Genomic DNA, 24,119 nt, shown 5'->3' on the forward strand with positions numbered 1-24,119 from the left:
ATATGGAGCTGGCTTTGTGCACTGGGTTAAAGACATGGTGGAACAGTGAAGGACCTTCTCCGAACTGGTAGAAGAGTAAAGTCATGGTGGAACAGAAAAAGGCATTCACCAAACTGGTACTGGGGTGAAGCCATGGTGGAACAGAGATGGGCCTTCACCAAACTGGTACTGGGGTGAAGACATGGTGGAACAGAGATGGGCCTTCACCAAACTGGTACTGGGGTGAAGCCATGGTGGAACAGAGATGGGCCTTCACCAAACTGGTACTGGAGTGAAGACATGGTGGAACAGAGATGGGCCTTCACCAAACTGGTACTGGAGTGAAGACATGGTGAAACAGAGATGGGCCTTCACCAAACTGGTACTGGGGTGAAGCCATGGTGGAACAGAGATGGGCCTTCACCAAACTGGTACTGGAGTGAAGACATGGTGGAACAGAGATGGGCCTTCACCAAACTGGTACAAGGTTGGAAGAGCACAATTGTCTAAAATGTCTGTGTATGGTGTAGCACTAACACTTCCCTTCACTGGAAACACCTGAACTCAATTATTTGGAGGGGGGTCCATATACTTGTGGCCATGCCAACAGTGCTGGAAGAGCTCTTAAATAAACACACTAGGAATTAAGCCTCCTGTTCAAGGGGCAAAAAACAAGCATTAAGGATCATAGTTTGACTCTCGGTGGGCCATGAGTCCAATTTCATTTGGTGCATCTTCTTTCCCTGTTGTTAAGCCACCTTGTCCAACATAATAGTAGATGTAGTAGAACATCTGCGGGTACCAGGACAAACAGAGTCCTCTCTGAAAAAATATCTACGGCTCTTCCTTTCTATTTATACGCAAGTAGAAGAGCAGTTGACAACCAGAAACATCATCTTTGACTTATCGTAATGGCCCGATAAACGAAAACCTGTCTGGCTTCCATGGGTGATGCTCATTCTTACTCCTATTTAGAGGCCTGTCTCAATTCTTCTCACTCACCTCCTGGCTCCACTCATAGAATGGCTGGCGGGAGGAAGCTGCGGCACACTTCACCTCCACCGTAGAGCCCTCTTCTGCATACAAGACTTCAGACATACTGGTGTACCAGGAGTGCATCTTCTGGAAGTAGATGTCCTGCAGATCTGTAGATCGGAAATAAAACAAATAAATGTAAGACAAGACAACAAAGCAATAATCGACAATCCGACACATACGGTATCTCACAAAAGTGAGTACACCCCTCACATTTTTGTCAATATTTTATTATATCTTTTCATGTGACAACACTGAAGAAATTACACTTTGCTACAATCTAAAGTAGTGAGTGTACAATTTGTATGACCATGTAAATTTGTTGTCCCCTCAAAATAACTGAACACTCAGCCGTTAATGTCTAAACCCCTGGCAACAAAAGTGAGTACACCCCTAAGTGACAATGTCCAAATTGGGCCCAATTAGCCATTTTCCCTCCCCTGGGTCATGTGACTCGTTAGTGTTACAATGTCTTCAAGGTGTGAATGAGGAGCAGGTGTGTTAAATTTGGTGTTATTGCTCTCACATATTGGTCACTGGAAGTTGAACATGGCACCTCATGGCAAAGAACTCTCTGAGGATGTGAAAAAAAGAATTGTTGCTCTACATAAAGAGGGCCTAGGCTATAAGAAGATTTCCAAGACCCTGAAACTGAGGTGCAGCACGGTGACCAAGACCATACAGCGGTTTAACAAGAAAGATTCCACTTAGAACAGGAGTCGCCATGGTCGACCAAGGAAGTTGAATGCACGTGCTCAGCGTCATATCCAGAGGTTGTCTTTGGGAAATAGATGTATGAGTGCTGCCAGCATTGCTGCAGAGGTTGAAGGGGTGGGGAGTCAGCCTGTCAGTGCTCAGACCATACGCCGCACACTGCATCAAATTGGTCTACATGGCTGTCCTCCCTGAAGGAAGCCTCTTCTAAAGATGATGCACAAGAAAGCCCACAGTTTGCTGAAGACAAGAAGACTAAAGACATGGATTACTGGAACAATGCCCTCTGTTCTGATGAGACCAAGATAAACTTATTTGGTTCAGATGATGTCAAGCGTGTGTCGTGGAAACCAGGTGAGGAGAACAAAGACAAGTGTGTCTTGCCTACAGTCAAGCATGGTGGTGGGAGTGTCATGGTCTGGGGCTGCATGAGTGCTGCTGGCACTGGGGAGCTACAGTTCTGCCAACATGTATTGTGACATACTGAAGCAGAGCATGACCCCCTCCCTTCAGAGACTGGGCCGCAGGGCAGTATTCCAACATGATAACAACTCCAAAGACACCTCCAAGAAAACCACTTCCTTGCTAAAGAAGCTGAGGGTAAAGGTGATGGACTGGCCAAGCATGTCTCCAGACCTAAACTCTATTGGGCGTTTGTGGGGCATCCTGAAATGGAAGATGGAGGAGTGCAAGGTCTCTAACATCCACCAGCTCTGTGATGTCATCATGGATGAGGACTCCAGTGGCAACCTGTGAAGCTCAGGTGACCTCCATGCCCAAGAGAGTTAAGGCAGTGCTGGAAAATAATGGTGGCCACACAAAATATTGACACTTTGGGCCCAATGTGAACATTTTCACTTAGGGGTGTACTCACTTTTGTTGCCAGCGGTTTAGACATTAATGGCTGTGTGTTGAGTTATTTTGAGGGGACAGAAAATTTACACTGTTATACAAGCTGTACACTCACTACTTTACATTGTAGCAAAGTGTTATTTCTTCAGTGTTGTCACATGAAAAGATAGAATAAAATATTTACAAAAATATGAGGGGTGTACTCACTTTTTTGATTCTAACTGTTCCAAATGCTAACCAAAACTAAATAAAAAATGTTGGCTTTTTTGGCATTTTCAGTCATGAAATCCAATAAAGCAGACCTAAACTGTATCTGAGCACGGCAAAACTGAAAATGCTATTTAAATCTATTTAATATTCAAACCAAACTCCCCCATCCATGCTTTATTTTGTTGAGAAACACCCTAACATTTCTAGCAGCGGCCATCTTGAAGGGCAGATGATCTACGTAGCATTTACTTCCTGGAATCCATTTGCCCTTAGCTCAGGCATGCAGGGTGTCACGTCATATTCGGCTACCCATCACAATTTGCTATCCGCTGGAGTGCACATGCGCGCCGCCGCCATATGCATTCCAACACAGGGCCCCACGTGGGCTCGCTTCGCTCGCCATGCTTCAGGCACAGCCTCGCTTTGCTGGGCATAATTATAATCAAACTCTATGTCCACTTGGATGGTGGGGCTTGAACCTGGACTCAAAGGTGTGGCCACAAAATTCTGCGCAAGTGCAGATTGCCAGTGTTGGAAAGCATATGGCAGCGGCGAGCAAGCGCTGTCCAGCAGGTCGCCATATGTGAAGCAACACAGGCAGGATGGTGTCCTTAAAGCGGTGTTCCAGCCGCAATTTTTTTTTTTTTTAAAGCCAGCAGCTACAAACACTGTCGCTGCTGACTTTTAATAAGGACACTTTCCTGTCCAGGGAGCCCGGGATGTCGGCACCCAGGGGCCAATCTGTCCATCGGATCGGGTGCCGCCATCTTAACGAAGGGAAACAGGCAGTGGAGCCTTGGGGCTTCACTGCCCGTTTCGAGCAGCGCTTTGTGAATGGCCCTGTTGTGTTCTGGGACACACACACACACTGGGTCCCAGAAGACAACAGGGCAGCTTACCGAAGAGGAGGAAGTGAAGGAACAGCGCTGCGGAATAGGAAGAGGCAGATTAGGAAGACTGCCTAGCAACAGGGGTTTCTGGTAAGTAAAAAAACATTTTTTTATATATTTTTTTGTGAATATTAATGAAATTTTTTATTTTAGGGTGGATCTACGCTTTAACTGAAAAAGCCCCTCCTCCAGATGAAAAGAAAAATGGCCATGAAGACTCCTGGGGTGTGTGAGAAAAAAAAAAAAAAAGTCAGATGAAGCCCACACACGATCGGAATATCCGATGAAAAGATTCCGTAGGACTTTTTCTACCGAAAAGTCAGTCTGTGTGTACACGGCATAAGGCAGATCCCTCTAGGGATGGTACAGACCAGGGATATGCATTTAGCAGACCTCCAGCTGTTGCAAAACTACAAGTCCCATCATGCCTCTGCCTCTGGGTGTCATGCTTGTGGCTGTCAGAGTCTTGCTATGCCTGATGGGACTTGTAGTTCTGCAACAGCTGGAGGTCCGCTAATTGCATATCCCTGGTATAAACATTTGGTTTGCCCACGATTTTGTTCTCACACTTTTAAGAACTTGAAATTTCTTTTTTCATTTCCTACTGTGGTAATAAAAGTAGATTGCAAGCTCTTTTGCAGGAACAGCAGTTCAGCACTCTCCGCAAATGGCTGAGGCGGAAAGCGTTAAATCAATAAGTGAAATAAATCATAACAGCCCGTCCCAATGTTTCCCCGATGGCCAAGGGGAAGAAAAAACAAACAAAAAACAAAAAAAAAAAAACTTGTCGTCCCCGACCGCCATGGAGTTGATGAGTTGCTAGGGGCAACCCACATTTCTTCCGCCAGACACTCTGACAGGCGACATTTTATAGCAGAAAATAAACAGAATCCACTCAGCTAATTGCTTTTTTGGTATGCGTTCGATCCGCTCATCATCCTGTCACTCTGTGACTGATCCCTCCCGGGCGAGCGTGTTTCTGGAGACGCGATCAGAGCGTCGGCCCCGCTCAGACGCTCATTATACACGCGGCTCCATCTCAATATTTGATGTATTTCCTGTGGCTCTTTGTGGGGCTTAGTGACATTTTGCGATCGCCCCGTGATATTTTTCTCTGTCTCCCGCTGCTTTCATTTGTTGTATTGTTGTGTTCATCACGTTCCCGGGGCCTCCCTGTGCCCTTTACATGAAAGATGCGGCCTGCGATGTACGGCCCTGTGAGGTGTTCTGAGGGCGCCGCGTCCCCCCGCTAAGCACTTTCGACGGCTAGATACGCTATAAGGACACTATCCCCCTCCTGATAGAGGTCGCTGGGGTTCGCTGTATATCTGGGCCATCGCGGCACATCCATCACTCCTGGCATTATAAAGAACAGAAACCAAAGATTTCAAACAAAAGCAACAATCCTAAGCCCAAAATCGCTTTACTTTTTTTGACAAATGTTCCAAGACTAACATTAGTCCCTAAAAGAAGAGTTTTTCGGCCTCTGAAAATTGACGGTTTCTGTCAAAGAAATATCGGCGCTGTGATTTTATAACACAGGCCCTTCAAGGCCTAAACAGGCCTCAGGCCTCATTCTAGAGTTTCCACCTTTTCTTCAAGTCAAACACAAACACTTTAGCGGCGCACAACAATTTATTTATTTTTTATAGTATAAACTATAAATATATTTTGCTATTAAATAACATTTCTAATCATATGAAGTTAATAACAAGAGTCCCCCTTTACATCAGAGTCCACAGAGTTCCCCTTTTACATCTGAATCCACAGGGTTGCCCTTTTACATCCGAGTTCCCTTTCACTGTAAGGGAGGACTCTGCAGACACTGATGTAAGGGAGATCTCTGGGGACTCTGACATAAGGGATCCTCTGGGAACCCTGATTTAAGGGGGGACACTGAGCACTCTGATGTATGGAGAAGACTCTGATGTAAGGGGAAACACTGTGGCCTCTGATGTAAGGGGTGCTATGAAAACCCAGATTTACCTTAGCGTACTCACTCAGAGGCAGGAGAGAGAAGGGGGAGACTTCAGTTACAGACAGGGAGGGATGGTAAGCTCATTTACCCCTTGGCGGTGCTTACACCTCTCATCCAGATGAATCTGAGGCTGCTGGACTTCAAATTTCCGGCCCCCACATTCCTTTTCTGAGGCACAGTGCCAGGGATTGGAGTGTGGGCAGACACAGAGGGGTAGGGTGGGGGGGAGGGTGCAGATCGCGCCCGCTCTCCTCTCCTGTCTGTGTGTGTTTGGGGGGGATTGTTAGTGTTGGCTTTGGGCAGTGTAAAAGAGTGAAACAGACACTCTCAGCTTAGACAACTGGAGCCAGCAACCCTGCTGGGAAGCCATAGTCCAGTCTAAATAATGTGTTTGGGTTTCAGGCAGTCTGAAACCCAGATGCGCGATTCCAAACCCAAACTGTCCGGGTGAATCCTGGACAGGTGGCAACCCTACCTCATTCACACAAACCTGCATTTATATGGGAAAAAAAGGTCTTGTTTGGACATTCGCTGTAAGGTCTAATGGTGGCCAGACTCGTTTTGATTTTATTAAAGGGTTTCTTCACCTTTAGGCTGGGTTCACACCTATGCAAATTATATGTGGGTTTCCCGTCGCATCCAATTCGCATGAAAGCAGATTGTGACTGGCTCACATATGTCAGTTGCGGCTGTGGAGCCGCTTACACAGGAGTAGGGATGGCTGAACGGTTCGCCCGGCAGTCGGTTCGCAGCGAATTTTGGCTGTTCGCGGTCCGCCCAATTGGCGGACTATTGCCGCTGTTCGCCCGGCGGACTTACGTGTTTACTGTGTAAAAGAACTTTGACCTATGATGACACATCCATCATGTGGTACAGGACAGCCAATTGAGACATTACAGCACATGGACACTTGGACATTCCCCCTAACTTATAAATAGACCCGATCCGGCGGCCATTTTACATTCTTTCGTATGTCACTATAGGGAGAGGTTGCTGTGTGGAGCAGGGAGAGACTGCAGTGACCCAAATCGCTAGCTATTAGCTCCACAAAAGTTCTTTTAAGGACTGGTATGGTATAGGTGTTAGGTGTAGTTCAGGATATAGGTTTGAGGCACTGCTATTCAAGTCATTGTTGCAGCAGCCTGTCTTTTGTCAGTGTAGAGAGAGGGACAGGACGCTGTGTGCAGCAGGGACAGTCAGTTTAATCATTAGCTGTTACTATTAGGTCCACAAAAGTCCTTTTCAGGACTGGTATGGTAAAGTAGTACAGGATATAGTTTTGAGTGCTATTCAAGTTATTGTTGCAGCAGCCTGTGTTTTGTCAGTTTAAATAGGGACAGACAGGAAGCTGTGTGTGAGGCAGTGAGGGTCAGTTTAATCAGTAGTTGTTACTAAGGTTCTTTTCAGGAGTGGTATGGTAATAGGCTTGTACACGTATAATATTCTTTCTTCCAAATATAGAAAGAATATTATACTTGACTGCTGCCCTTCTGCTGCAGTAGTCCTTTATGAGTATAGGGACTGAGGTACAGTCTGCTAATCACAACCTACTAGTTGCACAAAGGTCCTTCTAAGGACTGGTAAGGTATAGCGTACTAGAGTATATAGGGTTGAGTGAGGTACAGTCTGCTAATCCTTAAGGACTGGTATAGGTCCACAATATATAGGGTTGAGGTGCACTACTGCTGACTGCTGCCCTATTCTGCAGCAGTCCTTTATCAGTATAGGGACTGAGAGTTTTGTCACAGGGTCATTTAAAAAATGACAGGCAGAGGAAGAGGCAGGCCCTTCCGCAGGGGTGGTAGGGGTAGGGCAGGAGCAACAGGCTTGAGCCAAAGTGGGAAATTGCAGAAGGTGCGTGCGATTACGTCAAAGGAAGCACCAGAATTGGTTGACTGGCTCACTCAGCCTTACTCTTCTGCACCCTCCTCATCCTCTCGATCCGCACCCTCTTCTTCACTCTCTGCTATGTGCACCCCCAAAGACACTACCACCAACAACACCACCACATACCTTCCGCTTGAGTCACAGGAATTATTTTCCGATCCATATCAAGACATTTATGAGGCTCCCACCATCCCTGTGCTATGCTGACTTCCTCCTGGGGCTACTTATTATGAGGGGCTCCCACCATCCCTGTGCTATGCTGACTTCCTCCTGGGGCTGCTTATTATGAGGGGTTCCCACCACCTTTGTCCTATGCTCATTATGAGGGGCTCCCACCAGCCCTGTGCTATGCCGACTTCCTCCTGGGGCTGCTTACGGTGCAGGTGTCAGTGCTGTATATCACGGTGCTGGTGTCAGTGCTTTATGTCACGCTGCTGATGTCAGTGCTCTCTATCACGGTGCTGGTGTCAGATCACTCTATCACGGTGCAGGTGTCATTGCTGTATGTCATGCTGCTGATGTCAGTGCTCTCTATCACGGTACTGCTGTCAGATGACTATCACGGTGCAGGTGTCATTGCTGTATGTCACGCTGCTGGTGATCATCTCCTGCACCCTCTTCTTTGCCTACCCTGACCTTCCCTCTCCTCCATTGCCTTCATGCACTCCACAGTCCTGAATTGTCACAATTTCACATATAAAAAAAAGAATGCTTGTAGTTGTCGATCCCAGATTCACCTCATACATGTGTTATGTCATTGGCCATGTGGTGCGACTATGTTTGCACAGCTAGTAATTATTTTGTGGCTTTAGAATATAGATCACGATTCTTACGGCGTAACATGATCTTTCAAATTATGCAAAAAAATTGGACTAACATTATGTTTTTTTTTTTGTTTTGTTTTTTTTTTTAATTCATTAAAGTGTATTTTTTCCAAAAAAAAAGACCGCTGAGCAAATACAGTGTGACATAAAATATTGCTACCATTTTATTCTCTAGGGTCCCTGCTAAAAATATACATATTATATGAAAAAAAAATGGAATGTTTGGGGCTCTAAGTAATTGTCTAGCAAAAAATACTGATTTTAACTTGAAAGCAACAAGTGTCAAAAAAAGTTTTTAAGTGGTTAAACTGACCTAGTTTACAGACAGAAGTTTATCCCTTTGATCTAAAAGAACTATGTTACAATGTTTCTCTTTAGCAATGTTGTGAAAAACTTTTCAGGTGTTTTTTTTTTTCCTGACAGCTGTCAGCTTGAGTAGACAACTCTCTCAACTGAATCGCGGAAATGCTTTTTTAAGATCAGGAGGGGGGTAGAATCGCAATCTAGATTTAACGATTAATCATGCAGCTCTACTTGTACCTCTGGCTAAAGTTGGGTAATGCCCTTACTATAGGTATAGACCATGTACGGAAGTTTCAAAGCCTAGCATACAAAATTCCCAGATATGGCATCATGCCATCTCGTCTTGTTGCTAGGATGTTGTTAAGACACTCCCGGAGAGGTCATCATACCATCTTGCCTTGTTCGTAAGACGCTCCCAGCCAACTGCTCACCCCCACCATCACAGAAGCAAGCTCTCAAATCCCTGTACATGTGTGGTGCATTATCTCATTTACACATCTTTCAAAGCCTGGCACAAAATTGTTCAAAGATGGCATCATGCCATCATGCCTTGTTGCTAATACACTTCCAGCCATTACTAACCCCCACCCATCACAGAAGAAAGCTCTCGAACCCTTGCACATATGGTCCACTATCTCATTTACACATCTTTCAAATATTGGCATAAAAATTACCACAGATGGCATTAAATCTTGCCTTGTTGCTAGGACATTGCTAAGACACTCCCAGCTAGGGGCAGACTGACAACTCATGGGGCCCCCGGGCAATAGGAGATTATGGGGCCCCCAGGCAATCAGAGATTATGGGGCCACACAGTATACACAAACACACACACACACACAGTATACAATCACACAGTATACACATACATGTACACACAGTATATACAGACATGTTTTTGTTGTCTGAGAAGGTACTGGAAAGGTGAGGCAGCTATAATCTTGGGATTTTTAGACCAAAAGGATGTCGGTAAGGGACATTTCAGAGACAGATGTAAAAAAAAAAATAATAATTTTACATACTATCCCTGGTTTTACTGAGGCTGGCAACCCTGGTGGGGCCCCCTAGTGGCCCAGGGGTCCTCAGGCAGTGCCCGAGTGGCCGAATGGTCAGTCCGCCCCTGCTCCCAGCTGTTACTGCTCACAATCGCCATCACAGGAGTAAGCTCTCAAAACCGCAACATATAAACCAACTCCTCCATCAGAGCCTCGCTGAGCTCAGAGCTACTGGTCCACCATCCTGTTTACACATCTTTGGAAGCCTGACATAAAAACTTCCAGAGATGGCATCATCCCATCTTGCCTCGTTGTTAGGATGTTGGTAACACCCTCACAGCTGTTACTGCTCACCCCCACCATCACAGGAGCAAGCTCTCAAATGCTTGGTCTACTATCTCATTTACACATCTTTTTGAAGCCTGGCTTAAAATCTTCCAGAGATGGCATCATCCCATCTCGACTTGTTGCTAGGATGTTGCTAGGACCCTCCCACCTGTTACTGCCAACCCCCCCCTCCCCCCCGCCATCACAAGAGCAAGCTCTCAAACCTCTGCACATGTGTGGTCCACTTTCACTATCTCATTTAAACACCTTTTGAATATTGGCATAGAGACTACCAGAGACGGCATCATTACATCTTGCATCCTTGCTAGGACATTGCTAAGACAATCACAGCCGTTGTTGCTCACCCCTACTATCACAGGAGCGAGCTCTCAAACCCCGCACATCCACAATCTCCTTCATCAGAACATCACTGAGCTCTGAGCTACGGCAACAGAGGAGAGAGAGGGCATGAGAGAGTCTTCAAATCACCTGGAAGTGTCTTAACAACGTCCTAGAAACAGGGCAGGATGGGATCATGCCATCTCTGGGAGTTTCTGGGTCAGGCTTTGGGAGGCACAGTATATAAATGGTCTACAAGAGCATTATTCAACTTTGGTCAAAGCTGTACTGTTTGTATTTAAAGTGGTTGTAAACCCTTACAAACCACTTTGACCTACAGGTAAGCCTAGATTAAGGCTTACCTGTAGGTCCAAGAAATATCTCCTAAACCTTATACGGCGCGCAGGCGCACTGAGCGTGGCATCGTCACGAAGATGCCACGTGATGCCACGCGTCTTGGCTCCCGTGCGCATGTGCGGGAGTGACGTCATCGCGGCTTTGCCAAATGTCAGCGGCGGAGCTGCGAGACCCCAACGAGAAGATGGATGCGCCGGACTACAGGGGACAGCGGTGACTTCGCTGGCTCCTGTGTCAGGTAAGTGACACATAATGGGCTACTATGCGATGCATAGTAGTCCATTATGCTTTGCCTTTGCAGGGAATGAAAGAGGAAGTAAACTCATCAGGGTTTACTTCCTCTTTAACTACAGGAGTCCCTTAGCTGTATAGGCAGTTTTGTGGAAAAGGTGAACTAACCCTTAGCCTAACTAATACCTTAGCCTAGTCCAAAATGCTCAAGCCCAAAAACACTTTAAAAGAGATAAAAAATGCCCACATAAAAATTAATGCTCCAACGTCTCATGAAAATATCTCTATTGGAGGCCCAAATAGTATTGAAACCCAACAGGAGTTCTGATCCTTTCCCACAGCTAGAAAAGATTTTGCCTTGACATACACTAAGGAGAATGCTGTTGTTTTTTTTTACATGCATGGCCCAATGTTTGTGGACAACTACCATAATATCTAAATTAAGTTGTTGGAAATCCCATTTCAAAACCATGGGCATTCTTAAGTTGTTGTCCGCTTTTTGTGGCTCCACTCATCTGGGTAGATTTTGGAGTGTGTCTGGGGGGTGGGGGGTTTGTGTTCATTCAACCAGAAGAGCATCCATGAAATCGGGTACTGATGTTGGACAAGACGACCTGGCTTGCAACAGCATAGATGTCAGATGTCCTGTTAGAAGAGTCCTTCATCTTGGACCTCCGTCCTGATAATGGTGTGCCCTGGACCATGTCACAGTGTCCACTTTGTATTACTGTGCAAGCATTTGTTACAATGATCGGGGGCCATGAGTGGGCGTTAGAGTTGGTGTTTGGGTGGGCTACTCTGGTAATTATGTGGTCTGGATAGGACCAATTGGTCCGTAGGTGGGCTTGACCGTGGCCGTGGTCAACTGTGTCTGAGGAACCTGGGTCACAAAAAATGGAATTACGTACCGGTAATGTCCTTTTCCAGGAGTCTTTCAGGACAGCCACCTTTGAGAGACACTGGCTCCTCCCCTCTTAGGAAACACCGCCTTCATTTTCATGATTTAAGCCTCCTCCTCCCTTCGTTCCTCAGTTCTTCCAGAGTACCTCCGGCCAACTGGGGAGACACAAGAACACGTCAAATAAACAAACCTTTAAGTCTTACCTGACGGCCTCATGTAATGAGTTCCCGATGATCTGCAAAAAACTTGGGTGGGAACCGGTGCTGTCCTGAAAGACTCCTGGAAAAGGACATTACCGGTACGTAATTCCATTTTTCCCCAATCGTCTTTCAGGACAGCCACCTTTGAGAGGATAAGCGAGTACCCTGTCTTAGGGTGGGACCTACTGCTTGCAGCACCTTGTGACCAAAGGACTTGGTCTTTGGCTGAGAGAAGATCCAATCTATAGCGCTTCACGAACGTAGAAAACTTGAACCACGTTGCGGCTCTACAGATCTGTTCAGGAGACACACCAGCCCACATTGTCTGCGGAGTTGCCGCTGTCCTGGCTGAGTGTGCTTTAATTCTAACTGGAGGCTTTAATACCCCAACCGCGCAAGTCTGCCCAATGGCTGACCTTAATCATCTGGTTAGCGTACGTCTAAAGGCTTTGGAACCCTTCCTAGCCCCTGGAAGTAACACCAAAGGTAAATCAGACTTCCTGAACTGGCTTTGTGTAACCAAAATAATGAAGGACACGTCCAAGAAGATGTGTTCCTGTTCGCTCACTGGTTTTGAACGAAAAATAGGCAGCATAATCTCTCGGACTCTCTGAGGATTAGAGACTACCATTAAGTAAAAAGGCCAGAATGATCTTAAAAACTGAATGGTCTGGAAAGGGAGTGCCTTAACAGAAAGGGTTTCGAGTTTACTCACTTTCCTTGCCGCAGTGATCGCCACAAAAAACACAGTTTTGAGAGTGATCAACCATAACCAGCCAGATTCCAATTGCTGAAAAAGGTTCCTTTGTGGGAACCTGTAAAACTAATGAGTGACCCCGACTGGGAAGGGGGTGACCAAAGGCTTGGTCTTTGCCTACTTAAGGCTCTAGGAACCTTACTATACCAAGGTCTGATGTTAGATGCCCTTCCAGGAATACGCTAAAAGCGAAAACCTGACTCTTCAATGTTTATGGGGCTAAACCTTTATCTGCCCCTGACTGCAGGAACTCTAGAACGGCTACGAGGCTGTGCACATTGAAGGAGTTCTCTGAGCATCAGCTGTTGAACCGTCTCCATACCTTCAAGAAAATGGTCTGAGTTTCTATTTACCTGCAATTCAGAAGAGTGGCTATTAAACAGTCTGAGACCTCTTTGCCCTTCAGCAATTCCTTCTCAGTAGCCAAGCTGCAAGAATCCACCTGGGGACCGCAGACTGGACCCTGGGAGAAGGGACACTCCTAGACCGGGAAAACCCGGGGGGGGGTTCTACTGACAGGCCCTTCAGAATGGAGAACCACGGCCTCCTGGGCCCAAGAGGTGTGATTAGAAAATAGGTAGTAATCTCCACCTGAAAACTTCCCTGAACCTGCAGGAATCAGAACGGGAGGGGAGAAAGCATAGCACTTAGAGAAACCCTAACTCTGTGCTTTAGTGTGTCTGCTCCCGACCTCCCATCTCCCCTGTTCATGGAACAGGAGATGGCTTCCTTTGCGTTTTCCCTTGAGAAAAAGAGGTCTATCCAAGGAATCTCCCAACTCTGGGTGATCCATTCGAAGAACCTCCTGCTTGAGAACCTGGTTGCTCTGAGGAAATCTAATATCAGGATTTGCTCTCCTTCAAGACAGATCACTGAAAAGACAGGATTTTAATATTCGGCCCATCTGAGGATGGCCTTCGCTAGGACCCATAAGGATCCGCTCCAGGAGTCCCCGTCCTGTCGACGCAAGCCACTGCCAAGGGATTGTTTCCATGACTCTTACATGAAGTCTCCAGAGAACTCTGAGAGGTCCTGAGAACCAGATCTACTGTTCTCAACTCCCTCCAATTTGAGGATCTCTTAGATTCCTTCCTGTACCAAACAGGAGTCTAGGTGTGTACCCCAACCTAAGCCGTTCGTATCGGTTGTAACCACCCTGGATACTGGGAAACTCCATTCTAGGTCTTGTAACAAACGTGCTCCCTTTCCCAAAGGGACCTCTTTACCCGAGTTGGAACCAAAGAGTCCCAAGACCCCTGACTGTGGTCCCAAAGCTTCAAGATGAATAGTTTACAGAGGACGGTAACATGACCCCGTCCACTGAACTGCTAGGAGCGTGGCTGTCAGTAAACTCAACCTGCCTAACTGAGTTTTTGACGGTTGCCCTGGAGAAACAACAGTGCTCTGTCTATCTTCTGGATCTTCTCCAAGGAGGGAAGACCTTTTGTTCTGTTGAGCCCAGCACCTACCCCAGGAAGGTGACCCCCTGGTAAGGAATTTAAGTTGGGTTTCTCTAGGTTCAGAGGCCAACCCAGGCTCACTAACAGGTCTTTTGTTACCTGTTGATCCCAAATCGACTGCGTCAGAGAAGGTACAAACCGGAGAAGATCTTCAGGACACACGATCACCGAGACTCCCCTGAGACGCAGGAATGCCAGAACTTCTACCATCACTTTGGTGAAGACAGGAGGAGGAAAGGGATAGCCCAAAAGGGAAGTGCTTTGAACTGAATGTGTAGCACCCCTACAGAAGTTATCACTGCCAGCCTAAGGAAACGCTGGTGGTTCTCTGCAATGGGAATATGCAGGTATGCATCCATACTATCCATGCCCTGAAACAGTTTTGGTGGAAGAGGTGCCCTCACCCAGTGACCAAAACCAACGAAAGCCATCTGTAGGTGACTAAGACACACAGACGTTTCAGGTTCAGGATGAGCCTGAACTTTTTTCCCCAAGGCTTGTGAACCACAAAAATGTGAGAATAGGAGCCCTTTCTATATATCCTGCTGGGACCTGTATTACCACTTCCTGTTCCTCTAACTCCTGAAGAGGAAAGAAGGGCACATTTTGGCAGCTCAGTGACAAGGAGTCTCAAAAGAGGAGAGTTCTGAAAACTCCAAACGGTAACCTCTTACGATGATCCCCAACACAAACTGATTGGAGGTGATCATCTCCCACTGGGGGAGGAAGACCTCTTTTTTACTGCTCCCCATATTTCTTCTTAAGGGGAAAGGCCTTTTTCTTATCAGCCGTGCGATCTAGCCCTGCTTCAAGACCTGGCCCAAACAGCAGTAAACAGTAGCAGTAACAGCAGCCTCCTGTAAAAAGGATTCCAGAACTTTGCTTTGGACGCCTTGTCCCCCTGCCATGCCTTGACCCCCTGCCATGTCTTCAGCCTTGAGGCCCTCCAGGCTGAGTTGGTCAGAGCCGAAGATCTTGCATACATTCGCCTGGATTGAATCGAAGCAGCGTATGCCAACACCTTAAGCAGCATGGGAAAGGAGGATAGAAAGTCTCCTCTGCCGTCATTGCTTCATGCATTAATCTGGCTAAGCTGACACTTCATATTATGAGCCACCACTGTGGCCGCTATGGCAGGCTTAGATATTTTCTTAAGAGAAAAAGCCCATGCATCCTTCAGAAGTGAGTCCATCATTTCAAACATAGGGTCTGAAAGCATTCCCATGTCCCTGAGGACAGGTCAGTATGCCTGGACGTCTGAAGAAAGGTAGTCTCTAACCTGGGAGATTCTATTCCAGACAAGAGCTTCCTCTTCCGCCCAAGAAAAAACCTTTGCTTTAATGCACCAGAAAAGAAAGGTTTTCCTTCGGGACCCCGCCATTCCTGATGGCATCGATCAAGACATCATGAACCGGGAACACCCGCTTCCCCCAGGTCCTAGTACATCTGATCGTGGGGTGACAATGCCTTCTTCCTAAAGTGGTATGAATAGCTCTCAAGAGCTTATCCACTTCATCCAGGGGGAAGTTTATATCGAGGGGTTCTTTTGGGTTCCCCACCCAAGCCCTCACCTTTATCAGATTCCCTTGGGAGTCTGAGACGGCACTGTCAACTTCTTCCTCAACTTCCTCTCTGGAACCCTCTAGACTCTCCCTTAACCTGCAGGAGGAACATCCATCGGGTTAGGTGGAACACTCTGCTGTGCTGGTGAAAGAGTGCTCTGGAGCTGAGGCCACTGGAACCTTCCCAGAAGCCGCCAGATATGCACCGTGTTTTGCTGCCTGTTTCCTGATGGCGCTCAAACAGGGACCTGAACCCTCTGAGGCCACTGGAACCTTAGGTTAAAGGTCTGACTGAGCTATCCGGTGCTTCAATACACTCTTTACCAAGTGCCTTTGAACCAGGGATTCCCCAAAGAGGCTCTATATGAAGGACGCTCCCTCCTAGAACCAAGGGGAGACTTGCTCATGTCCTTCAGAGACCTAGAGATAAAAGAGCAGCATAAAATCCTAAAAAAAAAGAAACACCAGCACTACTTAAGAGGACCACCGGGAGTGCCCTCCCCTAGGATCAATCTCCATCTGGATCCCAGACGCACTGCCCTTCCCCCCCGACCACCTAGGGGGAAAAAACACCAGTGGAGCTACTGGTTGTAAGGTAAGGGAACCCCTCGCCAGGGCTTTTACCTTTGAGTGGCTGGTGCCGTTACTCCTGGAGCTCCCGAAGCCACTGCTTTGGACATTCTCCTGTTGAGGAAGAGTGGTACGAACGTGCCTCCAACAGCTACCTGTGCAACTGTAGAAAGAGAGGCTGCACCAGCCGAACGCTAGGTTCCCCTCCACGTGCCGCGTCCGGAACCGGAAGACGCGGATCCAACGAAGAGGTCCGCCCACACCGGAATTGACGTCGCCCGCCAACCGGTCCGGCCTCTGGCTCCCAGCCGACTGGATACACAGGGGGGCCTTGGACGTCCTCGTTGCAGCGCCCCACTGGGCGAAACGCAGGGATGAACCTCCCCAAAAACTTCCTGCTTTCCCCAAGCGAAGATTGGAGTGCGTATATAGAAAAAGGTCAGTCAAAAGTTCAGCTTCCCCAGCCGACCGGACTGCCTGTTCCGTTAAAACACCCGCGGGTGAACGGACGGACGACCCTGTAAAACTTCCTGCTTTCCCCAAGCGAAGTTTAGGGTGTATAGACAGTACGAACGCTTCAGCTCCCCGCTGATCCGACTGTCAAGGGCCGACCGATAGACGGTCGGGTAACCGAGTGGGGCCGGGGCTCCGCTCGGATAGCTTCAGTCTCACCAACCGAATTCAGCTAAGGTTCCTTAGCGATGTCTCCCCACCGGAGGAAACACCATAACTGAGGAACGAAGGGAGGAGGAGGCTTAAATCATGAAAATGAAGGCGGTGTTTCCTAAGAGGGGAGGAGCCAGTGTCTCTCAAAGGTGGCTGTCCTGAAAGACGATTGGGGAAAATATGTAAGTATGCAACAGGCATTTCAATGCATCCCAAAGGTCCTCAGTAGGGTTGATCCAATTATAATTTCCTTATATTCACAGATGGAGCACAGTTTGTCTGTTAGTTCAACCTATAGACCTGTGTCTACCTGCTTGAGGAAATATCATTCCCTTATGGCAGTTGCGCTTTTTCAGAATACAAACAATTCTATTAATACACTCATAAAATTTTAAGAGTTTATAATTATGTAAATTGAGAAGCCCAAAATTAAAGGTGAAGTTTAACCTGCTTATATTTTGCCTTCCCTTGTTCCTCCCTTACCCCTCATCAAAACGCTAGTCTCTCAGCTAGGGGGCCAGGGCAGCTAGCAGTAGATCTAGGACATGTGCACCAGAGCCCAGTCCAACCAACGGCTGACCCTAAATGTATTATCTCGTTACATTTCTTTCTTATTGAAATCTCCAGGGAGGAAGTAAACAAAGGAATTCCCAGAAAAGCTTTACAAAAGGAAATTAAAGAGACTTATAGAAACGTAGGACTTTCCAGTCCAAACCACTTCACGTCATACAGCTCAACCTCCTCCACTTCTCCACAGTTCTCAGTAAGATATGTGCATCTAAGTTTCTAGCCCATTAGTCATGCCCATCGACTATTACAAGTGGTCTTCTTCTTAATGAATTCTATTATTATTTTACATTATGTAGAATGTAGCACAATTAGACAGAGAGCACTCACACTGAGCATGGTTGAACTGAATGTGCCCAAATTTGACTGCCCCCCATCCCAACCCCAATCCCTTGCTGGTCTACACTCACATGAGGCTTTAAGCAAGTGTTCCCAAGCACACTTACATCATCACCTCTGCCATCCAGACCACAGTGATCCCTGTGTCTGCGCTCAGTGATCTATGGAGTGTTCTGACCAGACCACATGTAAACCCTGCGCAGGACCACCTCTTCCAAGTGATCCTGGGAATGTTCCCCATCATGGTTCAGAGCACCCAAACTAGTCAAACCAAATCTGGGGGGCGGGGTTGATTGGTGAACCATGGGCATGGTTAAAACACCAGTGCACCGCAAATCTGGGGTCCACAGCCAGGAACTCTGGCACTGGGGTACCCAAAAGATGCAAAAAGCCATCAGGTGCCTGATTTACTGAAGACAAACAGGCTGATCATTTTGCAGAGGGAAGTTGTACCTTGCAAGGGAATTTTCCCCAAAGAATAATCAATGGTGTTAAAGCGGAGCTCCACCCAAAAGTGCACACTCCGCTTATCTGCCTCCCCCCCTCCCCCTCTGGTGCCACATTTGCCATCTTTCTGGGGGGAGGGGAGAGCGGGTACCTGTTTTTGACAGGTACCCACTCCCACTTTCAGATGATCTTGCTGCAGAAATTCTGCCCCCCTCCTCCTCCCCAGCCTCCGGGCCATTCACAAAGCACAGCTCGATTTGCACATTGTTTCCAGCTGTGTGCAATGGCAGCAGCAGCCAAGAGCTGATGGGAAAATTGACTGGGGTTAAGACAGTGCAGGATCCCTGGACAGGTGAGTGTCCTATTATTAAAAGTCAGCAGCTACAGTATTTGTAGCTGCTGACTTTTTTTTTTTCTGAAGGAGGCTGGACCTCCTATTTAAGTTTCACTTTACAAAGAAAAGCCAATCCCATGCAATTAAAATAAAAATAAATTAATATTTGCTTTCACACAATTGGATGATGGAAGTCAACCGAGCTTCATCCCATTCAAATTCACATGCAAAGTTAACAGTTTATCTGCCTTCAGTAAATCAACCCCGATATGCCAATATCCACTCACAACTGAACTACTTTGGTTGGACCAGCCATTTAATTAAAGTATAGTGTGAAATTCAATTAAATGAAAACTTGCACTTGCATGAAAAGCCATCCTTTAAGCTAGCGTAGATTGCTATATCTATAGATATAGGAACTAATTACGAAGGAAAAAAAATTCAAGAGTTAGAATATCCAACAGTGATATTTCACCTGCTGGTGGAGTCAGCTTGGCTGAGTTACCAATGGCCTTCTTATAACTTTTGTGCCCTTCAGTGGCAACCAGTCTTGCCACCATACATTTCTCACCATTGTCATCAGCTTATCATTGCATCTTCCAGCTCCTCCTGCTACATTTTCCATATTAACAACTAAAAATTCCAGCAGGGTTTGTAAGAACATATTAGAACAATGCAGAACCCAGGAACTCCGCACAGAAATCCTACCTTTCTTCAAAAGAAAAAAATCTATTTTGAATGGACTGACCCTTTAACTACCATCATCAAATTTTGGATTTGTGTGAAGTCGTGATGTCCGAAAACATCAGAAATCTTTATACTCACAGATTATGGGAACAGTGAAGTTTTCAGATACTTCTGTGGTGTCATTCCTTGTGCTCACACAGCGGTATGGCCCGGTCTGCCACTCAGAAATGTCATTGAGTTGAAGGAGCAAACGACCGTCAGTGCGAGACATGTTGACATTGTAGAACCAGCATCTGAGATAACGACTGGCGTCCAGCTGAAACCAACTTCTCATCCACTAATGGAGAAGAAAGAAAAACATAAAATTATATATTTATAAACAATATCAATATCTTTATTAAAGTGGAAAATAATGGTTTTGCATTGGACACTGGGACTGGGAAATATTTTGCGCCTCGTGTGCTGAAAAATGTTTGTATGAAATTGAGAGCAGCAGACAGGAGCACCATAAGCCCTTGTACACACGGTCGGACATTCCGACAACAAAATTCGTTGTCGGAAGATCCGATCATTTGGAACGTGGTGACGTAATTTCGTTACGACGGGACTACGTTCAGGCTAGTAGCCAATAGCTTTGGTCTAGGAATTTGATCTGAGCATGCGTGGTACTTTGTCCGATCGGAATTCTCTACAAACGATCGGACAAAGTCCGATCGGATCATGTTGTCGGAAAAATTTTATATCCAGCTCTCAAACTTTGTTGGTCGGACATTCCGACGGAAAAAGTCAGATGAGGCCCACACACGGTCGGATTATCCGACTACATGGTCCTATCGAACATTTTCCGTTGGAATGTCCGACCGTGTGTACAAGGGCTTAGAAATCACAGGGCCCTATGCTGTCTACCTGACAAGGTCCCACAACATTTAAACCCTGCTCATTCTCCCTATGCAAGCAAGAATACATTGCATGCACTCCCTGATAAGTGTGCCATGGTTTGCTGACCCCTGCATTACATCATTACAGTAATTGCCCACAAACTACAAAGATGGAGGTCAGGTAAAAGAAATCACCTTCCCATACACACAGGCACAGTATGAGAGATTGAATACATTTCGTCTAAGGACCGCTAAGGTGAAAAATACTTTGTTCTACAAAACACTCTGTCATGAATATATATATATATATATATATATATATATATATATATATATTTATTTATATTTACGGTATATTTATATTCTCCCTTTTCCATTTTTCCTTCTTTCACATGCCCGTATTTATCATAGTAGTCTCTACATTTAGACCAAAGGTCCACCAAAATTGCCACCAGTTGGAACAAACTATAATGGTGGCCATACACTCTTTGAGAACTGATCACTTTCTTTTCCAATCAGTCTTTTTCTGATAGAAATAATCAATCTATAGAAAATACGGGGCTCGGGTACGTAAAACAGGAGGGCAAGGGGGCCGGTCACTGCCAGGTGTTTTTTCACCTTAAAGCATAGGCTGCATTAAGGTGAAAAAACACGAGGGCTTACAACCCCTTTAACTTGGCCATTCCACTTTATAAATTCACATGTAGCACCCTCTAGTGTGCTACTAGTGGTAGTGCAGGTAAATTATAGTCTGGCTCACGCTAAGTCTGAGCCATGGATCTTTAGAGTTCAGGGCTGGATGACTCATCCAGGTAGCTCTCTGGTGCCTCCCTCTGATTCTAGAATATTGGAGAATGTTCTAGAAATTAGTGGGCGGAATCTAAGAGGGTTTTCTTGCATATTTAGGGACCCTTAGCCAATCCCCAGGAAGTGGACATGGCAGGGAACTAAAGAGCCCTTAAATAGACATGAGTCACGTCAGCAGGGGAGTTGGGTGGAAGATGGAGAAGCAGTGCTGAGGGAATCTGTCCATGGCCCTTGAGGGGCTTTATCTCGGGCTGGAGCTCGGGTGGCTGTCCTGGAAGGATCCTAGCACAGGATGCAGTTGAGAGCAAGCTTTCTGGGGGGAGGCAGCAGGAGCAAAGAGAGACAGAGTGAGTAGATCAGCATGGTGCAAGGATAGACAAGGGGAGAGACTGCCACATGTAGCAGGTCTCTCTTGAAGACAGCTATGTGCCTAAGTCTTTAGCTTTGCCTGGAAAGGTCTCCAGTGTGCCAGTCAGGAGGAATGGGAAGAGGAAGCAGCCAGATGTGCTGGTGAAGCGGCAGCCAGGTGGGCTAGCAATTCTGCAAGGAGTAGAGCCAAGATCAGTGTCTACGGGAAGCAGAAGGTGTTGCATAAAGCATTTCACTTCACATGCACTACTTTTCTATGGGACTGAAAGATTGGGGACATCTGTTCTACACTGGTCATGACTGTTCAAAATTTGATCAAACTCATGACAAAAGCATCCCAATGCTGTCAATTGATACAGAGCGAATAATAATTTTCCTCCCTGAATGATGGACTCTGATAGATGGAATCTGATCAAAAAATCTAAATCGATTGTAATGGAAGTTTGGGCTATTCAATTGATTGACAATGTAACCCTTTGGAGTCACGCATCAATCCATTGATAAAATCCAAGATTGTATGGCCGCCATAACACTGCTAAGGGTGCGTCATAAGGTATGGCAATTTTCCCAATAGTTACATTGGCCCAGCTTGGACCAATCTAAGTATGTATGTGCCATCACTATTTTAGATACTGCTACCCCAGTGATCTCCACTAGCTGGCGGGTCCAATGCCAAGCGGCTGCCCTGTTGCATACTGAACACGGGAGGTCGCCTGATTGGCACACATGCCATTTAGAGAACACTTTGCATTTTGTCAATGAATGGAAACTGTTGTCTGATTGGACGAGGTGGACATAGTGACATCACCACCCTACCTCTCCACTTCATCCAAAGAGTCGGCTCTAGTGTGACTGAAAGCAGCGTAATAAAAGACTGGTGAAAACAGAGGTAGCTAAAAGGAAAAAAAAAAAAAAAAAAGATTACCCTTAAAGATAAATTCTACAGGTAAAGAGTCATTTTGAGTTTCTTCCTCTAGCTTAAAGGATGTACTCTAAATGCCATGCTTTTCTGGTGCCAACACGACCGCATAAATGTGGTCAGCGTGCTCTCATGCCATTTCCAGGAATGGAAAATTACGAGACAAGTATTTTCAGTTTTTTTTTCCTTTTTGTTTTGTTTTTTGCAGTAACAAGCAGTATATTGCAGTTGAAATTACCGAAGCAATTCTACAAAAGACATATTTAGCGCATACCCAATCAACTAAACCAGGGATATGCAATTAGCAGACCCCCAGCTGTTGCAGAACTACAACTGCCATGAGGCATAGCAAGACCCTGACAGCCACAAGCATGACACCCAGAGGCAGAGGCATGATGGGACTTGTAGTCTTGCAACAGCTGGAGGTCCGCTAATTGCAGATCCCTGAACTAAGAGGTCTGATCACCAACCAGACAACCCCAGTTAAGAAAAAGGACCAAGCCATCAATGAATGCATAGAATTCATACAGGTATAGTGCCTTGAAAAAGTATTCATACCCCTTGAACATTTTCCACATTTTGTCATGTTACAACCAAAAACGTAAGTTTATTTCATTGGGATTTTATGTGATAAACCAACACAAAATGATAAATGGTTTTCAATTTTTTTTTTTACAAATAAATATGTAAAAAGTGTGGCGTACATTTATATTAAGCCCCCCTGAATCAATACTTTGTAGAACCCCCTTTCACTGCAATTACAGTTGCAAGTCTTTTTGGGGATGTCTCTACCAGCTTTGCACATCTATAGAGGGACATTTTTTGCTCATTGTTCTTTGCAAAATAGCTCAAGCTCTGTCAGATTGGATGGAGAGCGTCTGCGAACAGCAATTTTCAAGTCTTGCCACAGATTCTCAATTAGATTTAGGTCTGGACTGTGACTGGGCCATTCTAACACATGAATAGATTTAATCTAAACCCTTCCATTGTAGCTCTGGCTGTATGTTTAGGGTCGTTGTCCTGCTGGAAGGTGAACCTCCACCCCAGTCTCAAGTCTTTTGGGACTCTAACAGGTTTTCTTCTGATTGCCCAGTATTTGACTCCATCCAACTTGCTATCAACTCTGACCAGCTTCCCTGTCCCTACTGAAGAAAAGCATCCCCACAACATGATGCTGCCACCGCCATGTTTCACAGTGGGCATGGTGTGTTCAGGGTGATGTGCAGTGTTAGTTTTCCGCCACACAGAGCGTTTTCCTATTAGGCCAAAAACTTCATTTTGGTCTCATCTGACCAGAGCACCTTCTTCCACATGTTTGCTGTGTCCCCCACATGGCTTCTCACAAACTGCAAACAGGACTTCTTATGGCTTTCTTTTGACAATGGCTTTTTCCTTGTCGCTCTTCCATAAAGGGCAGATTTGTGGAGAGCACAACTAATATTTGTCCTGTGGACAGATTCTCCCACCTGAGCTGTGCATCTCTGCAGCTCCTCCAGAGTTACCATGGGCCTCTTGGCTGCTTCGCTGATTAATGTTCTCCTTGTCCGGCCGGTCAGTTTAGGTGGACCACCATGTCTTGGTAGGTTTGCAGTTGTGCCATACGCTTTCCATTTTCGGATGATGGATTGAACAGAGCTCCGTGATATGTTCAAAGCTTGGGATATTTTTTTATAACTCAACCCTGCTTTAAACTTCTCCACAACTTTACCCCTGACCTGTCTGGTGTGTTCCTTGG

At 46.1% G+C, this 24,119-nt stretch overlaps 1 protein-coding gene across 2 annotated transcripts in view; it reads right to left on the reverse strand.

The window, feature by feature from the left end:
- Window positions 1-24,119, reverse strand: part of LOC143933701 (basal cell adhesion molecule-like) — a 97,100-nt gene that overhangs the window by 21,178 nt on the left and 51,803 nt on the right. For both annotated transcript variants that reach the window (XM_077456690.1, XM_077456689.1), the window contains exons 3-4: window positions 19,550-19,748; window positions 982-1,124 (exon numbers count right to left, since the gene is read on the reverse strand). In XM_077456690.1, the coding sequence (XP_077312816.1) occupies window positions 982-1,124; window positions 19,550-19,748 (342 nt within the window). The remainder of the gene's footprint in view (window positions 1-981; window positions 1,125-19,549; window positions 19,749-24,119) is intronic.

This window comes from Lithobates pipiens, unplaced genomic scaffold (genome assembly GCF_037356315.1).
Source record: "Lithobates pipiens isolate NorthernLeopardFrog02 unplaced genomic scaffold, aLitPip1_a1.2 Scaffold_27, whole genome shotgun sequence".
Taxonomy (NCBI): Eukaryota; Metazoa; Chordata; class Amphibia; order Anura; family Ranidae; genus Lithobates; species Lithobates pipiens.